Source organism: Hippocampus zosterae, chromosome 2 (assembly GCF_025434085.1).
Source record: "Hippocampus zosterae strain Florida chromosome 2, ASM2543408v3, whole genome shotgun sequence".
In the NCBI taxonomy this organism is placed as follows: Eukaryota; Metazoa; Chordata; class Actinopteri; order Syngnathiformes; family Syngnathidae; genus Hippocampus; species Hippocampus zosterae.
Window position 1 is genome coordinate 2,206,396 of NC_067452.1, and position 21,970 is coordinate 2,228,365.

Sequence of the window (21,970 nt, forward strand, 5' to 3'; positions counted from 1 at the left end):
AAAAGAAAGAAATCAGTCTTCATTCAACACAGTTATTATGTTCAAGGGAGTAGGATGAAGTAAAAAACTTATCTGGTCCTACCCCGTTATGTGTTTATATCTACTAAATCATTTTTATATCAATCAGAAAAGAAAAAAGTAAGAAGAAGTCTCCATTGAGGCTCATGCTTTACCCTTAACCGTGATATTTTTACAACTTTTGGTTTGTATCGGGATTATATACATCCACACCCTGGCACTCTTGTGTCAATTTTCTCTTGTATTTATAATGGATATTTCAATACCTTTCTCTATTTATCAACTTAGTTCTGATTTATCATTATATTTAACGTTTAGAATTTATCATTTTAACTCTGATTGATGTAGGTTGTTTGTACTATTTTTTTGAATTTGTTTTTGAACTCAGCAAACAATTTACTCATTTTCAGGTCCGTTTCGAGATTATTCCACAGATTAAGACCTTTGCAAGATACACTTCTTTGCTTGATGTTTGTTCTTGTGTTGAGTTTTTTGAATAAGTTGGTACCTCTTAATTCATAGTTGCTTTCTCGAATTTCGAAAAACTTCTGAATGTTTTGGCAGAGCAGGTTATTGTGTGCTTTGTATATTAATTGGGCGATTTTAAAGTCAACCAGGTCATAAAATTTCATCGTATTTAATTTGATAAATAGTGGATTTGTGGGTTCTGTGTATTTTGATCTATTAATAATTCGAATTGCTTTTTTTGTAATTTGAGAATAGGGAGTGTGTTTGTTTTGCAGGCATTTCCCCATATTTCCACACAGTAGGTCATATATGATAATAATAATGAAGTGTATAATGTGTACAAAGATCTATTTAGCACTTCTTTGGTTTTGTAGAGGATCCCTACGGTCTTGGCTATTTTTCTTTTTACGTTATCGATACGTGGTTTCCAACATAGGTTTGAGTCTATTACTAATCCGAGAAACTTGGTTTCATACGCTCTTTCTATTTCAATTGAGTTTACCATAATTTTAGCTTGGTGTTTGATTGGTCTTGTGCCAAAAACAATTAACTTCGATTTTTTTAGGTTAAGTGACAATTTATTTCTGTCGAACCAGTTTTTTAATTTGTTTAATTCGTTTTCTACAGTTGTCAAGAGCTGTTTCAGATTTATTCCAGAACAGTAGAAAGTTGTATCATCAGCAAATAGGACACATTTAAATTGTTTTGAGACCTTGCAGATATCATTTATATATAAGATGAATAGTTTTGGACCAAGCCATGACCCCTGAGGAACTCTGTGAGTGATTTTCAGTTGATTCGTTTTTTTATTGTTGAGTTGCACGTACTGATATCTGTTTTCTAAATAACGTTTTATCCATTTATAAGCTACACCTCTAATGCCATATCTTTCTAGTTTTTTTCAATAATATACTGTGATCTATTGTGTCAAAAGCATTTTTTAGATCTAGGAAAACCCCAAAAGTAATTTATTTGTTGTCTATATTAGTGGCTATTGCTTCCACAAACTCCATAACTGCCATTGAGGTGGTCCGTTTTTCCCTGAAGCCGTATTGATTCTCACTTAACAGCGCATGCTTTTGTATAAAGCTATCAAGTCTGTGAGAAAATCGTTTTTCTAATATTTTTGAAAATTGTGGTAGTAGTGATATTGGTCTATAATTTGTAAATAGATGTCTTTCTCCACTTTTATAGATTGGAATAACTTTAGCAATTTTCATTTTTGATGGAAAGGTACCAGCTTTGAATGACAGGTTGAATATGTGCGTGAAAGGTCGCACTACATATTCTATAATCTGCTTGATTATTGTCATATCAATATTAAAGCAATCAGTTGACTTTTTAAAAGTTTTTATAATATTTGATACTTCTTCTTGTTTTACAGCAGTAAGGAACATCGTGGAGGAGTTTTTTTTCTACGTATCTATCTATTTCAAACAAGTTTGTTGGATCAGGAATTTGTTTTGCTAGGTTACTGCCGATGTTGACAAAATACTCATTAAATTCAGTTGCTATTTATGCAGTTTTTTCCAAAATAGTATTTTTGCCTTTGATAAAATACTCTGGATAATTCATTTTTTTAGGACTATTTCTGATTACTTGGTTAAGTATTTTCCATATTTCTTGTGTGTTACCTTTATTCTGCTATAATAGTGCATGATAATGATCTCTTTTACTGGTTCTTATAATATTTACTAGTTTATTTTTATAGGTCTTATATTTTTTTCTGCTTCTTCAGATCTCAATTTTAAAGACAATTTATATAAATTGTTTTTCTTTTTACATGCATTTTCTATGCCTTTCGTTATCCATGGCTTACTTGGGTCTTTATACTTTTTGGAGACTTTAGTTAATGGAAAATGTTTATCATATAAGGAGATTATGGTAGGCTGAAATACTACAAACACTGTATTTGGGTCTTCGTTTGAGTAGACCTCGGTCCAGTTTATTTTTTCTAGGTCTTGCTTAAAGGCATCGATTGAACGTTGGGTTCTTAGTCTTATTTCTGTTATACGAGTTGTTGATTTAGCTTTCCTATCAAAATAATTGTGAAAAACTGCAAAAACAGGTAGGTGGTCACTTATGTCATTAATGAGAAGTCCACTTTCCATTTTATGATCAATCTTATTTATAAATATGTTATCTATTAATGTGGCCGTGTCAACTGTTATTCTGCGAGGTTTCAGGATTACTGAAAACCTAACCATAAAAGTCACCGCATACGAGTTGACTTTGTGATCAATGCGATTTCACTGTGCCTGTATGTGTGTTTGTGGTGTGGTGTAGTGGGGTGTGTGAGTGTCTTTCTTCTAATTTACTTTCGTTTTGTTTTGTTTTCATTGTTGGGTGGGGGGGGGATGCAACAGATGACGTTATGTGCGCATGCGGGTTGCTATTTTAGTCCGAAAACTAAGGAATTGCGCGGATGAAAGTATGAGATGGCGGTGAAAAAAACCTCACAAAGGTCTACCAATTATGACATTTAAGAAATAGAAATGCCAGTCTGATACTTATGAATCGTCCAAAGGGCGTATCACTAAACTCACCTGGAATGTATGCACAGAACACAAGATACGACGAGGGGCACGATTACGAGGCAAGGTGGTCATTAGATTTGTAGGCTAATCGTTATGAAAAATATTATGAACTGGTATACGAGTTGTTGATTTAGCTCTATAATTTACAGGTTGTAGCATGGTAACTTTATGAATAAAACATTAGTCACAAGGTGTAGTAATGCTTATGTTAACTGTTGGTAGAACTAATGATGACATGTGTTAAATTCTTTCGTAAAATTGATCGTAGATTATACATGATCGTCTTGGGAAGAGGATAAGATAAGATAAGAAAACTTTTATTAGTCTCGCAATGGAGAAATTCCCAATTCACAACAGCAAAGTTATGAAAGGAAGAAGTAGAGCAACAAAATATAGGAGCTGCTGGAAAGGCAGCCACTCACGCGGCGCCATTTTGAAGTCAAAATAACAAAAATAACACAACACAACACATAGGACACAGACAGTCGTGCAATCTTCACTACTTTGCTGCATACACTTTGTTGTCTGAAGCAGTTATAGAGGAAAGAGGAGAGGATCAAAGTGTCCTTTCACCAGTGGATCAGAGACGTCATGCTGACAATGTGCACACGTCTTCTGCAAGCTAAGTTTTGAAAGCAAACACTAAGCTGCAGCATCCATTGACGAAAAAGAGATTGGCTCACATCTCCTGTCCCATGTAAATCCACTTCAATTCCAAGCCGCGACTCCCAGTTCCACATCCGCATCGGCGCCCCGCACTAACGCTCCTTTCTTCTCATCGCCGGCTCCTCAAGCCTTACATCCATCCAGCCGCAGACCATTCAAAAGCACCGATCTCTCCGCTGAACAAAACGGGGCTGTGAAAAATGCTGCCCATTACAGGCGCAAGATACAAGCGCCCCAGGACAGTCCAGTAACGACAGTCAAATGGCGCCGACATTCCTCCCAGTGAAAAACAGTGCTGGTATACCGATGCTGCCGAGAAGGCGCAACCACCAAGCACAGAGTCTCCTCCTTGATGAATGTCGTGGCCAAAAATGCTGAAAAAAAGTCCACACCAGGGCCACACGACGTAACAACAAACACAGAGTGACAAAACAAACCAAAATAACAACAACAAAAGCAAGGGTCATGAGAGCACTTGCTGACGGCTGCCTACTTGGGCGCCATCTTGACTTCAAAATGTCAAGCCACATCAATACTTACCAGTCAATTAATCTTTGCAGTGTGAGATTGGAAAAAAGACTCTGATGATGCCACATGAGTACACCAGTTTTTGATCCATTTATTTTTTGGAATAAACCTGGAGTACACAGCTGCTGATGTAATGTTCATTGTTAATGCATAGTTCTCAAACATTTACTCTTGAAACACTATATTTTTGAGTTTCGGAATTATTGATTATCAATATCAGTCAAAATAGAAAAATGGGTTCCCATGATGAACGTTTACAGAACCCAACATTTATTATCGTGGTTTCCCATTGGGTAATCTGACAGAACCAAAAAAATGGTTACCGTGAATTTCCGAAATCCTCAGGCCTACTCCTGAATTATTTAAATTTTTGCAGCATTTGTTTATCATTGTACATACTGTATATGTTGTTGTTTGTGTTATTATCATATGCAATTGAATAAGTAGACCCTTTCAGAATTCGAAATTTGGGACTCTCTCAATCCATAATTGCACTCATACTTCTCTGATCAGCGAGTCCCTGGGACTCGCTGCCGGTAAATTCTAAAATTATCACTGAGAGATTACCGCTTTTTCTGCAGTCAGTGATTGACTTCTATGCAAAGTCATTTCTCAACCTGTGTTCCGTGCCATGTCATGCCCGTTGAGTGTTGTTTTACTTCATCTTAAGAAACTACTGCACTAAAACATTAATTCATAAATGTACTGTATATCATATGATTTTTTTTTCTCAGTGTAAATAACACGTACTCTGACTGTTCTACTCTTTGAATAAAAACACTTCATTCAAGTGTATGGGAGTGCAAAGGGTTATGATGGAGGGGTGTTGCAAATCATGAGCACCTGCCAAGTGGTATGATAGCATTGTTTTATACATGCCCTCGGCTAGGCCTCAGCTTCAAAATCAGTCCTTGGTCCTTTGGCCTTGGCCTTGCCCTCGGAGGCAAGTCCTTGGTCCTTGGCCTCGAAAAATTTCTCACGTCCTTGGCCTTGGCCTTGCCTCGGACAATTTTCCAAGTCCTTGGTCTTGGCCTTGGCCTCGGAGTCAAGTCCTTGGCCTTGGGTTGCCGGTCCTTGGACATAACACTGACACAGAGACGAACAACCATCCGCGCTCACACTCGCACCGAGGGACCATTTTGAGTGTTCAACCAGCCTGCCATGCATGTTTTTGGAATGTGGGAGGAAACCGGAGAACCCGGAAACATGCAAACTCTACCCAGTAAGGCCAGAATCGGAATCAAGCCCCTCCACGTCTGCATTTTTAGGTTGACGCGCTAACCACTCAACCAGTGAAATTTGTATGTTCTCCCAGTGTGGGTTTTCTCCGCCGAGATGCTGCCTGACCAGCAGACAATGCCATAATGGATGGCCGAAGCAACCACCAAGTTATAGAATGTCTTAAGGAGTGACTCCCTCTGTAATGAGGCCTACAATCGCAGAGTCATCAGAGAACTTCTGAAATTGGCAGGTTGGAGTGATGTGCCTGAAGTCCGAGATGTAGAGAATGGACAGAAATGGAGCCAAAACAGTCCCCTGCAGCGCTCCAGTGCTGCAGAGAAGCCTGTCCGACTCACAGCTCTGTACCCTCACGTACTTTAGCCGGTTTGTGAGGTAGTCTGTAATCCATGATGTGAGGTGGTGGTCTACTCCAGGTGGTGGTCCAGTTCTGCAGTTTGTCCCCCAGTAAGTTAGGTTGGATGGTGTTCAAGACACTGGAGAAAGCAATGAACATGATTCTCACAGTGCTCCCAGCCTTCTCCAGGTGTAACAGCACTGAGTGGAGGAGGTAGAGGATGGCGCCCTCAATGCCGATGCCAGGCTGACTGCAGCAGGTCCAGTGCCGAGCTCACCAGCGGTCTAAGGTAGGCGAGGACGACTTTCTCCAGCGTTTTCATCAGGTTAGACGTCAGCGCCACCGGTCTGTAGCTGTTCAACTTCTTAGGGTGGGGGGTTGTGGGCACTGGGACCAGGCATGACGTTTTCCACAGCTGTGGAACTCTGCCCAGCTTCAGTCTCAGGTTGAACATGTGCTGGACAATGTCACAAAGATTGTCAGAGCAGGTACTGAGGAGAAGGGAACTGCTCTTGTCCGGACCTGCTCCCTTCCTCACATTCATCTTCCTCAGTTGGTTCCTCACCTGCTCTGTCGTGACGGACAAGCAGGAACCAGGAGACAGACTGGGTTGCTGTGAGCTGGTCGAAAGAGGAAGGGGAGGAGATGAAGTCTTCAGTGAGAGTGGGTGCAGCTGGTGGTTGGAGGGACAGACGTCTGGTCGAACCGGTTGAATAAACGGTTCAGTTCATCTACCCAGTTCTTGTCCTTCTTAGTCAATGTCTTTGGGCTTTTGGGCCAGAGTGACTTTAATGGCCTGTAGCTGATCCTCCATTTTCATCCTGTAGGTCTTCTTTCCCTCTCTGATCCTTCTCCTCGTCTGGATGTGCACAGCCTTCAGCTCCTCTCTGTTTCTCGACATAAAAGCCCTCTTCTTCTCCTTCAGGAGGGCCTTTATGTCGGGATTAATCCATGGTTTGTTGTTGGAAAATCACCGCACAGTCCTGGTGGGTACGGTGTTCTCGTCACAAAAGTTTATAGTCCATCACACACACACACACACACACACACACACACACACAGACATACACATACGCAGACGCAGACGCAGACGCAGACGCAGACACAGACACAGACACAGACACAGACACAGACACAGACACAGACACAGATTTTATATATTTGTATATATCATATATATATGGCTGGATAGCTCAGTTGGTAAGGCATCGGTTTGGCGTACGGGAGGTGGTGGTTCGAATCCCGGTTGGGACAAAAATGAGCACATAACATCATCCAGTGTGGGTCCTTGGGCAAGATCCTTCACGCGAATGCGTACCTCATACAACGATGAGAAACAAATGACGGATGACGTCGCCCGACCAGACAACGTCTGCGTCAGGTCCTGGGGAACCTGAAAAATGGGCTACTGGAACAAAGCGGACATCGGCGAGCTGTGATAACATGGCTCTGTTGGAATGCGACTACTCAAGCAACCAGAGGGGGGTTACATGCAGAGAATGTGGGCTAAATATGTTACTTCGAAATCCACAGTCACGTTTGACCACGAAACAACGAGTAGCTCAGTGTTCCAACATCCACAAACGGCAACTGCTGTCACAACTTGAGATTGATGAGATACAACGCAGGTTCTATGGCGAAGGGCCCCAGGCTGCCAGATCAGAGGAGGAGGTCATACCAGAGATTGGGAGGCAAGCCCCAATGAATGCAGACAATGAGATTGGGAGGCCAGCCCCAATGAAGGAAATGCTAAGCGAGGCAGCAACTGACCTGATCATGGCGAGAATGAAAGCTGGGCAACCTAGAAACTGATTACAACGGCTATGTGAAAACCACCTGAAAGTCTCATGGAAAGTGTGAATGCAGCACTGAGGGTGATCCCTACCGTAGCGATCACGGAAACCAATGAGCTGATATACGCTTCAGCATCAGTGATCCTAAAGATGCTTGGCGAAAAGAGCAACCATGAAAGCCATGAGGTACGTTACCCACCATGGAAAAGACGGTTGGAGGCAAACATCAAGGCAGCTTGGAAAGATGTGAGTCAATTGACGGAGACCCGGAGAGGTGTGATGAAAAGGCCGATACCCGAGAGGTACATCCAGATGACCATACCTGAAGCACTCGAAACTGCCAAACAAAGGCTCTAAGCCTTGTCCAGCTGCCTAAAGCGGTACACGAAAGAGAATGAGGCCAGACGAATAAACAGGCTGTTCGCAACACAACCTGCGAAAGTGTACGCTCAGTGGCAGGGTCCTAAGAGCAGAGGTGACCCACCAATACTGGAAACTGAAAGGTACTGGAAAGTCATATGGGAGAAGGAGGTTGCAACCTCCCTGAACAGCACCCAGTTACCATAACAATGGCAGACATACAGGAAAGAGTCTCAGATATGACAAACTTGTCCACACCTCCTGGCTCAAGAAACTCACAGCACTCCATGAGCGCCTAGCCAAATGAACCAGCTGCTGAGAGATGGGACTCACCCAGGATGGGTAACCAAACGGCGAACGATCCTGATCATGAAGGATCCCTCAAAGGGTGCAGTCCCATCCAACTATCGGCCAATAACCTGTCTCTGCACAACATGGAAGCTCATGTCAGGCAACATTGCGGCTAAGACAAGTGGACACATGGATCACTACATGAGCGAAGCACAGGAGGGCATTGGTAGAGATACCAGAGGAGCCAAACATCAGCTCCTGGTTGAAAGAACAGTCGCACAAGACTGCAGGTCCCGACATACCAACCTGTGCACAGCCTGGATTGATGACAAGAAAGCCTATGACTCTATGCCACATACATGGATCACTGAATGCTTGGAGTTGTATAAGGTGAACAAGACCCTAAGAACTCGATGAGGATGTGGAAAACCACACTTAAAGCCAATGGCAAGCCACTTGACTAAGTGTCCATCAAATGTGGCATATACCAAGGTGATGCACTCTCCCCACTGCTGTTCACCAAGACAGAAATGGAGCTATGATCAGTCACCTCCTCTACATGGATGACATAAAGCTGGATGCTAAGAGCGAAAGGGACATAGACTCCCTGATCCACACAACCAGGATCTACAGCAGCGACATCGGGATGTCATCCGGGCTTGAGAAATGGAGTCGGATGGGGAATAAGAGAGGAAAGGTAGTCCGCACTGAAGGGGTCTCACTCCCTGAAGGAACAATAGCAGACATTGAAGACAGCTACAAGCACTCATCCTGGCTGCTCAGGAGCAGGCCCTGAGCACCAGAGCCATTGAGGCCAAGATATACCACACCAGACAAGACCCAAGGTGTAGGTTGTGCAAAGATGCACCTGAGACGATCCAACACATAACTGCAGGGTGTAAGATGCTGGCAGGGAAAGCTTACATGGAACGCCATAACCAGGTGGCTGGTATAGTCTACCGCAGGGGTGCCCATTACGTCGATCCTGATCTACCTGTAGATCTAAAACAGGTGTGTGTGTGTGTGTGTGTGTGTGTGTGTGTGTGTGTTTGTGTGTGTGTGTGTGTGTGTGTGTGAAAATAATTTTATCATAGGGATTCATTAAAGCTTATGCTTTAAACCTAATGCTCCAAAGCGCCTTATGGTGTGGACAATGCTGTAGTTAACTTTTAAAATCAATTAATCAGTAAAGTAAATTATTTCTTTTATCAAGTTATCAATGAAGTAACAAATTTAGGTTTTCAAGGTAACTGTGGCAATGCTGCGGACACATGCACACTTGAAGTTCTTACGTTGAAGACCAGGTAAAGTATCGATGCGCATTGCTCCTCTCCTCAGAAAGATTGGTGCGGAATACACAAGTCGACTCACAGCATACTGAAACTACAGGGAGTACAGGTAGACAGGCAGGTTACACTCACTGTGATTGCCATGTGTGCGCTTGTGTGTGTGTGTCAGCATTACCTGGTGGGGGCTGCACGTGAAAGAATATATATCATCGTTAGCCTTCTGGACAATAACAGTCAGGTTGATTTGGACGTCCTCAACCGTGACCACACACACATAAGTCGCATCGTCCTACACACAGTCGCACATATTATTTAAATATACTTTTATTGAATGATGTCTCATGGCATCCTGTGATGCATCATCCAACCTGGAAGATGTACAAGTTGTGGGCCTTCAGAACCACACTCCTTGTCAGGCCCACCGGAACCAAGGCAGAACTCTGAATGCCAAACACTTTAGGACACTGACTTGGATGAGTAGACTCCTGTTGACAGACAGGATTGTAGGCTCAGAGACAGACAGTGCAGACAGACCAAAAGGTAGACAAATAAAACACACTTAGACTGAAATACAGACATGCAGACAGGTAGACAAACAAACAAACAGATCGACGGACAACCAACTCAGACAGGCAGACTCATAGATAGAGACAGAGATAGATAGAGACATTACACAGGTAAACAGAGGGGGTCTTTAACAGACGTAAGGACAGACATACAGATCACTACTGTAGATGGACAGACAGGCAGATTGCTAAGTAGACCACATCAGACAGACAAGTAGACAGATATGTGGCAAGACGGAGAGACAGACAGGTAAACAGACTCACTTTGTGGCTGAGGGTAGTGTGCTCATTCGGACATTGGTCGTGGTGCGTGCATTGCTGGTCCAGAGGACACCAATTACATTTCCACACACTGAAGACACATGCCAGACACCTGAAACATATAATTTCTGTCATCCTCCTCACCATCTCTGCTAATTAAACTGCTGTACAGTACTGTAAAAAAAATACAACTATGTGTTGTAGTGTAATACTAATACTATGTGTCATTATGATACATTGTGTGACATGTTACATGGTATCAAAGAGTGTAAGTAAGAGTGTGTTACTCTAAGGCTATTATATAACTTGCTCGCATGTATAATAATGTATTGTTAAAATATATTAATTTTGCATCGTGAAACAATCTGCTAGAACCATGCTGTAACATGATATCGTGTGCTGTGTCATGCAAAAAAGTGTGGGATTGTGTTTTAGTGTGTTACAATGTGCAAGAATGTGTGAGGGTGTTGACCTGGGTTATAATGTGGAACAATCACACAACAAGAAAATGTGATACAATGAGTTCTAAAGTGTTGTCTTACTGGGAAGTCTGGTTGAGTCGGCTGACAGCTCCACAGTCATAGAAGGTTATGTTGGTCGTGCTGATGGTCACATGACCAAATGTCAGCGACAGAGACACAATCACGTGATCTACATCAACAACAACAAAAGATGAAAAGAGAGGCGTCGTGTAGCCACACCGAGCAGGTCAGCATCACACACCTGCATAAAGTAACCCTTTGATTGCTACTTTGAGAACTTTGTGTACTCACCACTTCCTGTGGGCAGTGGTGGGAGGAGCGTCGGCTCAGGTGATTGACAGTTGATGCTGGTTCCAGTGATTAAGGCCGGCTGAGGAGGAAGATGATGAAAGATGCAAGAAAGTGACTCAGTCTCTTTCAGGGCTGGCAGCTGGGGCAGTGTCAGCATTACCTGAAAAATCAGGACACGATGACCCTCTGACTTCTCAGACCAAAGTCATAAATCACCATTATTCTAGTGCAAGCTACCTGAGTCTGCTCATCTTTGCTCTGATTGGCTGGCTGCACGCTCTGCACCAACACACACTGATTGGATGAGTTAAAGCTCCAGATCCAGTGATTGGCATGAACGTGGCGCTGACACTCGTCCTTGCGGGAGCATCTGTACCAAATAAATGGCAGACTTTTTTGCTGCAGTTGCACTGGTGACCAAAAGAGGCGGCAATTCTCTTTCTCCATCATTTTCTGATCCGCTTTATCCTTCTAAAGGTCGCGCGAGGGGCAGGCGGGTGCTGGAGCCGATCCCAGCTGTCCTCGGGCGGGAGGTGGAGGACACCCTGACGCAGCTAGCACATCGCAGGGCACATAGAAACGAACAACCATCCGCGCTAAAACTCACACCTATGACAATTTAGGTGAGTTCAATCAGCTTGCCGTGAATGTTTTTGGAATGTGGGAGGAAACCTGATTATGTGGAGAAAACCCATGCAGGCAGGGGGAGAACATGCAAACTCTACACAGAGAGGCGGGAGCCGGTATCGAACTCACAACCGCTGCACTGTGAGGTCGACACGCAAACAGTAGACCGCCGGGCCGCTCTATCTGATACGTAGTACTACTTCATGAAGAACGGGCAGGAACAGGCAGTCGTGTTCTTAAATAAGTAGAATGCCCAAAAGGTGTACAAATTGGAGTTTGACCAATATTCTCATGAACAAAATATGCTCAAATAAACATCATTTTTATTTTCCCAAGAACAGAAAATATTGGTGTTATCAGCAAAACAAAAAAAAAAACCCAAAACAAAACAAACAAACAAACAAAAAAAAACACCAGGTACAATATCTTCAATACACAAAATAAAAAGTTTCGGGCCCAACACCCAAGGGGGTTCAGTACACACAATATCAAAATATTATGAACACCCATAAACTGAAGTGATGTATGTTCTATAAAATTGCTTTGGATCTAGTCCAGCCCAATGCCTTGAAGCAATAATCGTCAAACTTACTACACCATTGTTGATTTCAATAAAAGATTTCCTAATATTGATTCAAATTCCAACAGCATCTTGTATTTGTTCAAAAGCATTTGTTATTTGCCTTTTGTTTCAAGTTAGATCGATCTGCCAGATCTGAAACCATATTGATTGTTGGAGAGTAATTAACCCCTCCATAAGCCGTCACCTTACAGTGGTGGAGGGGTTTGTGTGTCCCAATGATCCTAGGAGGTAAGTTGTCTGGGGCTTTATGCCCCTGGCAGGGTCACCAATGGCAAACAGGTTCTAGGTGAGTGACCAGACAAAGCACGGCTCAAAGACCCCTTATGATTAGTAAAATTAATGGATCATCTTAGTTTCCCTTGCCCGGCACCGGGGCCCCCCTCTGGAGCCAGGCCTAGAGGTGAGGCTCGTTGGCGTGCGCCTGGTGGTTGGGCCTACACCCATGGGGCCCGGCCGAGCTCAGCCCGAAGAGGCAACGTGGGTGCCCCTTCTCGTGGGCTCACCACCCATGGGAGGGGCCAAAGGGGTCGGGTGCAATGTGAGCTGGGAAGCAGCCAAATGCGGGGAACCTGGTGGTCCGATCCTCAGCTGCAGAACTCCTCTGCTCTAGGGATGTGGAATGTCACCTCTCTTGCAGGGAAGGAGCCCGAGATGGTGTATGAGGTAGAGAAGTTCCGACTGAATATAGTCGGACTTGCCTTCACACATAGCCTGGGTTCTGGTACCAGTTCTCTCGAGAGGGGTTGGACTCTCTTCCACTCTGGAGTTACTCACCGTTAAAGGCGCAGAGCAGGTGTGGGCATACTCATTGCCCCCCGGGTCAGTACCTGTACGTTGGGGTTCACATGATAGACGAGAGGGTTGCCTACCTACGCATTCAGGTGGGTCGGACGGGTCCTGACCATTGTTTGTGCATATGCACCAAACAGCAGCTCAGCATACCCATCATTTTTGGAGTCCTTGGAGGGTGTGCTGGAGAGTATTCGGGCGGGGGACTCCCTTGTTCTACTGGGGGACTTTAATAATCACGTGGGCAATGACAGTGAGACCTGGAAGGGCGTGATTGGGAGAAACAGCCCCCCCGATCAGAACTCGATTGGTGTTTTGTTGTTGGACTTCTGTGCTCATCACGAATCGTCCATAACGACACCTTGTTCAAACATAAGGGTGTCCATATGTGCAATTGGCACCAGGACACCCTCGGCCGCAGTTTGATGATTGATTTTGTGGTTGTATCATCGGATTTGCGGCCGCATGTTATGGACACTCGGGTGAAGAGTGGGGTGGACCTGTCAACTGATCACCACCTGGCGGTGAGTAGGCTCCAATGGTGGGAGAAGATGCCGGTCATTCCTGGCAGACCCAAACGTATTGTGAGGGTTTGTTGGGAGCGTCTGGCGGAATCCCCTGTCAGAAGAAATTTGAATGCCCACCTCCGGTAGAGCTTTTCCCATGTCCCGGGGGAGGCATTGAGTCCGAATGGCGTGGTCAAATGGCGCCGACAGGTATGGCAGCCTCGGTCACACGCTCCCTAGTATTATCCCTGTTTTTGTCATTTTCGTTTGTTTTTGGCGACCCTGAGCGGCTTACTTACACGAGGGAAAAGTTGCTGCTCATTGGGGAGTCTACGCTCGGTCTTTTTTCACCAGTACACGAAAATCCACAGGGTTTTTCGGAGCTAATCGCGAGCGGAGCGGCTGCGCTGTACGCAGCATGGAAACGCCGCCGGAGGGGGAAGCGAGCCGGCGTGCTCGTCAAGCTCCGGCAGCGTGGATTTCGAACCCCGCTCCCATCGATCCATCTTGCTAATCTACGATCTCTGCCAAACAAGATGGATGAACTTCTTCTCCTCACAAAGACCAACAAAACATTTGCACGTTCTGCTGCGCTCTGCTTCACTGAAACCTGGCTCAGTGACCGCCATCCAGATCCCGCGCTACATCTACCCGGCTTCCGCCTTCTCCGAGCCGACCGCGACACGGAGCTATCAGGGAAATCGAAAGGTGGTGGGATTTGCTTCTATATCAACGAAGAATGGTGCACTGATGTCACGAAGCTCGACGCACACTGCAGCCCGGACCTGGAGTCGCTGTCTTTAAACTGCAAGCCATTCTACTCGCCACGTGAGTTCACCTCCTTTTTACTAGTCGGTGTTTACATTGCGCCACAAGCTAACGCTAACACGGCGATACAAACGCTAGCCGAACAAGTAAACAAACTCGAGCTAAAATACCCAGAGTCACCCCTGATCATTTTGGGCGATTTTAATAGAGCACATCTTAACCGTGAACTTCCCAGATATAAGCAGCACATCGACTGTTTCACCAGAGAAGGCAACATTCTAGACCACTGCTATACAACAATCAAAAATGCATACCGATCGGTCGCCCGTGCAGCATTGGGTCTTTCTGACCACAATTTAATCCACTTAATACCTACATACAGACAGAAACTCAAATGTGTTAAACCGGTTGTTAAGACTGTGAAAAAATGGACAGATGAAGCAAAGCTAGCTCTACAAGAATGCTTAGACTGCACTGATTGGGGCGTCTTTGAAACTTCAACGGGCACACTGGATGAATACACAGACACTGTAACATCATACATCAGTTTCTGTGAGGACATGTGTGTACCAACAAAGTCCTTCCGCTCGTTTAACAATAACAAGCCATGGTTTACTCCCAAACTCGGGCAACTCAGGAAAGAGAAAGAGGCCGCATTTAGAAGTGGAGATCGGGCACTGTACAAACATGCCCGAAACCAATTGACGAAGGAAATTAACATCGCAAAGAGAAGCTATGCAGAGAGGCTGAAAAACCAGTTCTCTGCTAACGACTCTGCATCTGTATGGAATGGCCTGAAAGCAATCACTAACTATAGAATGCCATCCCCCCAAACAGTGAACAATAAGGGTCTTGCTGATGAACTAAACATGTTTTTCTGCCGATTTGAAAAGGACACCCCCATTTCCCACACACACCCACCTCTACCAGAAACCACTCTACCTACCCCCCACCCTCTTTTTCTCCACTACAGATCCACGAACAGGACGTGAGACGGCTCTTCAAGCAGCAAAAGATCAAGAAAGCTCCGGGGCCCGACAAAGTGTCCCCCTCCTGCCTGAAAGTCTGCGCTGACCAGCTGGCTCCGGTCTTCACACAGATCTTCAACAGATCCCTGGAGCTGTGTGAGGTCCCATCCTGCTTCAAACAGTCTACCATCATCCCAGTTCCCAAGAAATCGGCAACATCGGAACTGAACGACTATAGGCCTGTCGCCCTGACGTCTGTGGTCATGAAGTCCTTTGAACGCCTTGTGCTGAACCACCTAAAGAACGTCACTGGACCCCTGCTGGACCCTCTCCAGTTTGCCTACCGGGCAAACAGGTCTGTGGAAGACGCAGTCAACATAGGTCTGCACTACATCCTCAAGCACCTCGACAGCACAGGGACCTACGCAAGGATTCTGTTTGTGGATTTCAGCTCTGCGTTCAACACCATCATCCCGGAACTCCTCACCCCCAAACTACTCCACCTCGGTGTGTCTCCTGCGATCTGCCAGTGGATCCTCAGCTTCCTGACGGGACGGACACAACAGGTGAGACTGGGAGCAACAACATCATCAATACGCACCACCAGCACTGGAGCCCCACAGGGATGTGTCCTCTCGCCACTGCTCTTCTCTCTCTACACAAACGATTGCACCTCAACAGATCCAGCTGTCAAACTCATAAAGTTCGCAGACGACACCACGGTCATCGGTCTCATCAAAGACGGCGACGAGTCTGCGTACCGCCAACAAGTGGAGCAGCTGGAGCTCTGGTGCGGCCGACACAACCTCGGGCTGAACACGCTCAAGACTGTAGAGATGATCGTGGACTTCAGGAAACATTCTTCTCCTCAGTTGCCCCTCACACTATCCAACTGCCCTGTGTCAACCGTCGAGACCTTCAAGTTCCTGGGAATCACAGTCTCCCAGGACATGAAGTGGGAAGTCAACACCATCTCCATCCTGAAAAGGGCCCGGCAGCGAATGTACTTCCTGAGGCTGCTGAGGAAGCATGGCTTGCCACAGGAGGTGCTACGACAGTTCTACACGGCAGTCATCGAATCAATCCTGTGTTCTTCCATCACGGTTTGGTTTGGGGCCGCCACAAAAAAGGACAAAATCCGACTTCAACGGACAGTTAGGACGGCAGAAAAAAACGTTGGCATCGCCCTACCCACACTTGAGGACTTGCACACTGCAAGAATCAAGACAAGGGCACGGAAAATCCTCCTGGATCCCCCGCACCCTGCCCACCACCTTTTTCAGCCACTCCCCTCAGGCAGACGCTACAGATCTATGCGTACCAAATCCAGTAGACACTTAAACAGCTTCTTCCCTCTAGCCATTAACTCCTTAAACAGTCACTGACATAGTCACTCTTCTTGCACCACAAAATGGTATTACAAAACTACTGGTATACTCTAAAATGGTTCAATGATTTTGTTGTTTACGATGATACTAGTGCAGCGTGTTATACCGGAGACAAATTCCTTGTGTGTTCTACATACTTGGCCAATAAAGATGATTCTGATTCTGATTCTGATTCTGAATGCGCGTCTATTGTTGAGGCGGCAAATCTGAGTTGTGGCCGTAAGGTGGTTGGTGCCTGTCGTGGTGGCAACTCCCGTACTCGCTGGTGGACACCAGCAGTAAGGGATGCCGTAGAGCTGAATAAGGAGTCCTATCAGGCCTTTATGGCCTGTGGGACCCCAGAGGCAGCTGACGGGTATCGACTGGCCAAGCGGACCGCGGCTTCGGTGGTCGCCGAGGCAAAAACCCGGGTGTGGGAAGAGTTCGGTGAGGCCATGGAAGCCGACTTCCGGGCGGCTTCGAGGAAATTCTGGTCCACCATCCGACATCTCAGGAGGGGGAAGCAGTGCACCACTAACACTGTATACAGTGGGGATGGGGTGCTGTTGACTTCGACTCGGGACGTTGTGAACAGGTGTGCAGAGTACTTCGAAGACCTTCTCAACTCCACCAACACACCTTCTTCGGAGTAAGCAGAGTCTGAGGACCCTGAGGTGGGCTCTCCTATCTCTGTGATTGAAGTCACCGATGTGGTTAAAAAGCTCCTCTGTGAAAGGCCCCAGGGGTGGATAAGATCCACCGGATTTCCTCAAGGGTCTGGATGCTGTGGGGCTGTCCTGGTTGACACACGTCTGCAGCATCGCGTGGTCATCGGGGAGAGTGCCTCTGGATTGGCAGACCGGGGTGCTGGTCCCACTTTTTAAAAAGGGGGACCGGAGGGTGTGTTCCAACTACAGAGGGATCACACTCCTCAGCCTCCCTGCTAAGATCTATTCAGGGGTGATGGAGAGGAGGGTCCGTCAGGAAGTCGAGCCTCAGATTGAGGAGGAGCAGTGTGGTTTTCATCCTGACCGTGGAACTGTGGACCAGCTCTCCACCCTTAGCAGGGTCCTAGGGTACGTGGGAATTGCCCAACCAGTCTACATGTGTTTTGTAGACTTGGAGAGGGCGTTTGACCGTGTCCCTCGGGGAGTTCTGTGGGCAGTGGACATCACGGATACATTTGATGATGGTGTCCAAAACTGAGCTTCCTTTCCTTGACAGACCAGCATCCGCCACTGGTGTAGATCAGCTGGTAATTGAAAGCTTTGCCTTTAGAATCAGCTCATTCTTCACCACAACAGACTGTTGCAGAGTCTGTGTTACTCTCGACGCTGCACCACTCTGCCTGTCGGTCTCCCGCTACCGATCCAGGTTGAGCCTAATAATCTGTCCAAGGTGGCTGCCCCACTGAGGAGTCCTCAGGACTCCAATCCATATATTAAGGTATATTTTAAGGGTGGAATTGTTGAATATTTCTAAAGTGGGAACTACGGGCATGTTGAAAATCATTCCCAATGTGATTTGAATGTGCTGAATGACTTTAATTTCAAATATGAACATTGTCAATGTTAAGATTGTATGATTGCGTTTCATGACTGAGCCACTAGAGGGCAATATAACTCTACTTTTGTTCGTGGTGAGTGACATGCCTTTTTCTTTTTCTCTCTTTCTTCTCCCCACCTGTTCAATAAATACGCCGATACATGGCTGAAGGAAACACCTCACTCATCGTGTCATTCTTGGATGTTAGGCAGAAGGATGCCAATCTGCACGTGCTGTGAAGCGACTCTGCTAACAGGTTATGGGCCCAGCTGAGCAGACACGAGAATCCTGAAAGTTTGATGAGAAGTGTGCGGCGCTATCAAGATGGTGGTAAGCCATAAAGCCTGAAAGTACTGACAGAGCACTACATCGGAAAAAGTAGGCCACGCATCGTCTGCATGTACATTACACTGACGTCATTGAAGAAAGTGGACAGACTATCACTGTGTATATTATAAGGGCGGAGCAAATCATTACAGCACTCAAGGGAGCAGGCGAGGCACCAAGTGCAGAGTTAATTATGGCGATGGTTATGAGAGGTCTACCGGAAAAATACAAGCCATTTACACTGATGACTCATGGCCCAACTGACATGAAGCTAGCAGAGTTCAAAGCCAAACTGAGAAACTTTGAAGCTTCAGAGGATTCCCCACCGGCTGCAGAGGAAGCTGGGGAGAGAGTACTTCAAGCCAAATATGTGTCAAAGAAAAAGAGCGACCCCCCTACAGATCTGACGTGCTGGAGGTGTGGCAAAAAAAGGGCATCGGAAGGATGAATGTTCAAAGAAGACCTGGTGCAGTTTCTGCAAAAGCTCAAGCTACGCAGACAAAGCATGTAGAAAGAAAGAGAGGGGCTCTCGGTGTGCTCGTGTTCAATATGGCGGTGGCCATGAATCAAATTGCGGGCTAAGCCTTGAGCAAGGAGCTGAAGGAGGTGGCCACAGTTTTTGAGCAGAGACTGTGTTTACCAGCAGTTTGGCGGAGCAACAACCAATCTAAGGGCTTGTTGTGGACACAGGCGCGTCATCTCATATCATCAATGAAAGGAGCAGATTCAAGACCTTCGACAACTCATTCAAGCCGGAGCGGCACAGCATGGAGTTGGCGGATGGGAAACGCACTTTTGGGTTGGCCCAAGGCAGAGGAGACACGCGGGTGTGCCTCAAGGACAGCAGCGGACGGAGATGTTCAGTGACATTAAAGAATGCACTTTATATTCCCTCCTTTCCCAAGCAATATTTTCAGTGTGCCACTGCCAGCGGTGCCATGGTCATCTTCAAGGAAGGTAAAGACAGTCTTGTGGTACCTGACGGCACAAAGTTTGACATTCATGTGTGCAAACGAATGTATTATCTACAAACTGAAAGTGATGTGTGTAATATCAGGCATGACATACAAACATGGCACGAAATCATGGGCCACTGCAATTACGATGACATTCTTAGGTTGCAGGGTGTGACAGTGGGTATGCACATCAAAGGTGACAAACATAGACCTGACAAAGAATGCATTGAAGGCAAGTTTACCCAAACAAGAAATAGAGATGCAGTTGAAAAAGTAAACAACCCACTTGACTTGGTTAAAACTGACTTAGACCGGTGAGCAATGAGTCTATTGACGGTTTCAAATATATCTTTCACAGATGTATGTACAGGGGCATGATTTACTTACTTTCTCAAATCAAAAGTCAAATCAAAAAGTGATGCAGTACAGGCAACAGAAAGGTTTTTGGCGGATGTAGCGCCTTACAGCCCTGTAAAATGTATTCGGTCTGACAATGGAACCAAATTCACAAACAGAGAGTTTCAGACACGATTGAGGAAGAATAAAATCAAGCATGAAACATCCTGTCCCTATTCCCCACACCAGAATGGGATTTCAGAGAGGGAGAGACGCACTCTTTTTGAGATGGCAAGATGTAACCTTATTGATAGCAATTTACCCAAAAGCCTTTGGCACTATGCTACCCAGGAAGCTGCATACACGAGAAACAGATGCTTTAATAAGCATACGGGTACTACCCCCTACACAGCACTAACCGGCAAGAAATGTGATTTATCAAAAATGCACAAATTCGGGGCAGAGCGCTATGCCTATTAACAAGAAAAAGATTAGATTTAAGGTGTGAAAAGGGTTCTTTGTAGGACACGACAAGGGAAGCCCTGCTTTTATAATTTACTACCCTGGTAAAGGAAAAGTACAAAAGCACAGATTAGTGAAATTTATCACTAAGACAACTTGTGAGAGTGAAACCCAGACACAGGAGGTTGGCCTAGACCAGGGGTGCCCAAACTTTTCGGATCCCAGGATCCCAGGATCTACACTTACCGGCGCGCACACACGCACGCATGCACGCACACACACACACACACACACACACACTCACACACACACACACACGAGCGCGCGCACACACACACAAACACACACACACACACACGCACGCCATGATGAGAAACAGCCTGAAACTGAGGCATGCGAAACACTTTTGCAGCCTGTTAACTATTGTAGCTCCTCCTAGATTACAATTATTTGCCTGTGCCCTCGGTGAATTTTACACGAAGCAAACTCTGAATGAGAATAATGACGATAAAAGATAGAGCGCAACAGCTCTGATCACAACCTGCAATTGCAGGCTGCTGAGCGCTAACAATGTCCGGTGACGTAATCACAAGCCACCGTAAATTCAGATTTACCTGCTTTATTTTATTTTTTAAATATTTTTGGGTGAAAATGAAACTGATAAGATGATTAGGGTGCAGCGTACATGAACACAAAAAAATATGTTACTAACATACAAAGACACACAAATGGTTGTTCGTTTTTTTTCTCCTCGACACTCTTTGGATCTACTTGGGACCTGTCAGATCTACCCGTAGATCAGGATCGACGTAATGGGCACCCCTGGCCTAGACTCTATTGCAGATGTTGAGATGGGTGAAACACCGCAGCTGGGGACCCTGAACAGAGATATAGAAACAGAAGTGTCACAGTCACCAGAGGATGTTGGCGAGAAGCGCCCTCAAGTGACGCCACAAGCCTCAAGGTATCCCAATAGAGACCGTAAACCTCTGAGTTACCTCTCTGATTATACTCAAGATGGTAGTAGTGACGAAGACAGCACGCGAACGAGCGTAGATTACTGCTACAAAGTAGTTTGTGGTATACTATTAACCTTCAAGGAGGCCATGGCATCCACTGAGTCAAGAAAATAGAAACAGGCAATGGATGACGAGATTAAGTCCTTAGAAGAAAACCAGACATTTACCCTGACTAGCCTACCAGAAGGCAGGAAAACAGTGGGTGGTAGATGGGTTTATTCAATCATAGAGAACAGTGAACAATATGACCATAAAAAGGAAGCTAAAGGCTATATTCAGAGGGCAGGCATAGACTATAGTGAGACCTTCTCACCCACAGCAAATTTGACGAGTGTGAGAGTGGTCATGTAGAAGCCAGCCGAAGAAAATTTGATATTACCGGCACATCAAATGGACGTAAAAATGGCCTACCTGCATGCACCCATTGACCGAGACATTTACATGGAACAGCCTGAGGGTTATGAAAAAGTGGGAGCAAAGTTGGTGTATAAACGGCAGAAGTCCATTTACGGTTGGACCGCAATTGGAATGAGATGCTTCACAAATGTTTGACTGACGATGGCTTTACACAGAACCCAGCTGAAGAGTCAA

At 45.5% G+C, this 21,970-nt stretch overlaps 1 protein-coding gene across 2 annotated transcripts in view; it reads right to left on the reverse strand.

Moving 5' to 3' along the window:
* plxnb3 (plexin B3) overlaps positions 1-21,970 on the reverse strand; it is a 155,963-nt gene that overhangs the window by 92,419 nt on the left and 41,574 nt on the right. For both annotated transcript variants that reach the window (XM_052058672.1, XM_052058670.1), the window contains exons 7-13: positions 11,364-11,496; positions 11,127-11,286; positions 10,896-11,004; positions 10,357-10,465; positions 9,895-10,011; positions 9,702-9,815; positions 9,530-9,620 (exon numbers count right to left, since the gene is read on the reverse strand). In XM_052058672.1, the coding sequence (XP_051914632.1) occupies positions 9,530-9,620; positions 9,702-9,815; positions 9,895-10,011; positions 10,357-10,465; positions 10,896-11,004; positions 11,127-11,286; positions 11,364-11,496 (833 nt within the window). The remainder of the gene's footprint in view (positions 1-9,529; positions 9,621-9,701; positions 9,816-9,894; positions 10,012-10,356; positions 10,466-10,895; positions 11,005-11,126; positions 11,287-11,363; positions 11,497-21,970) is intronic.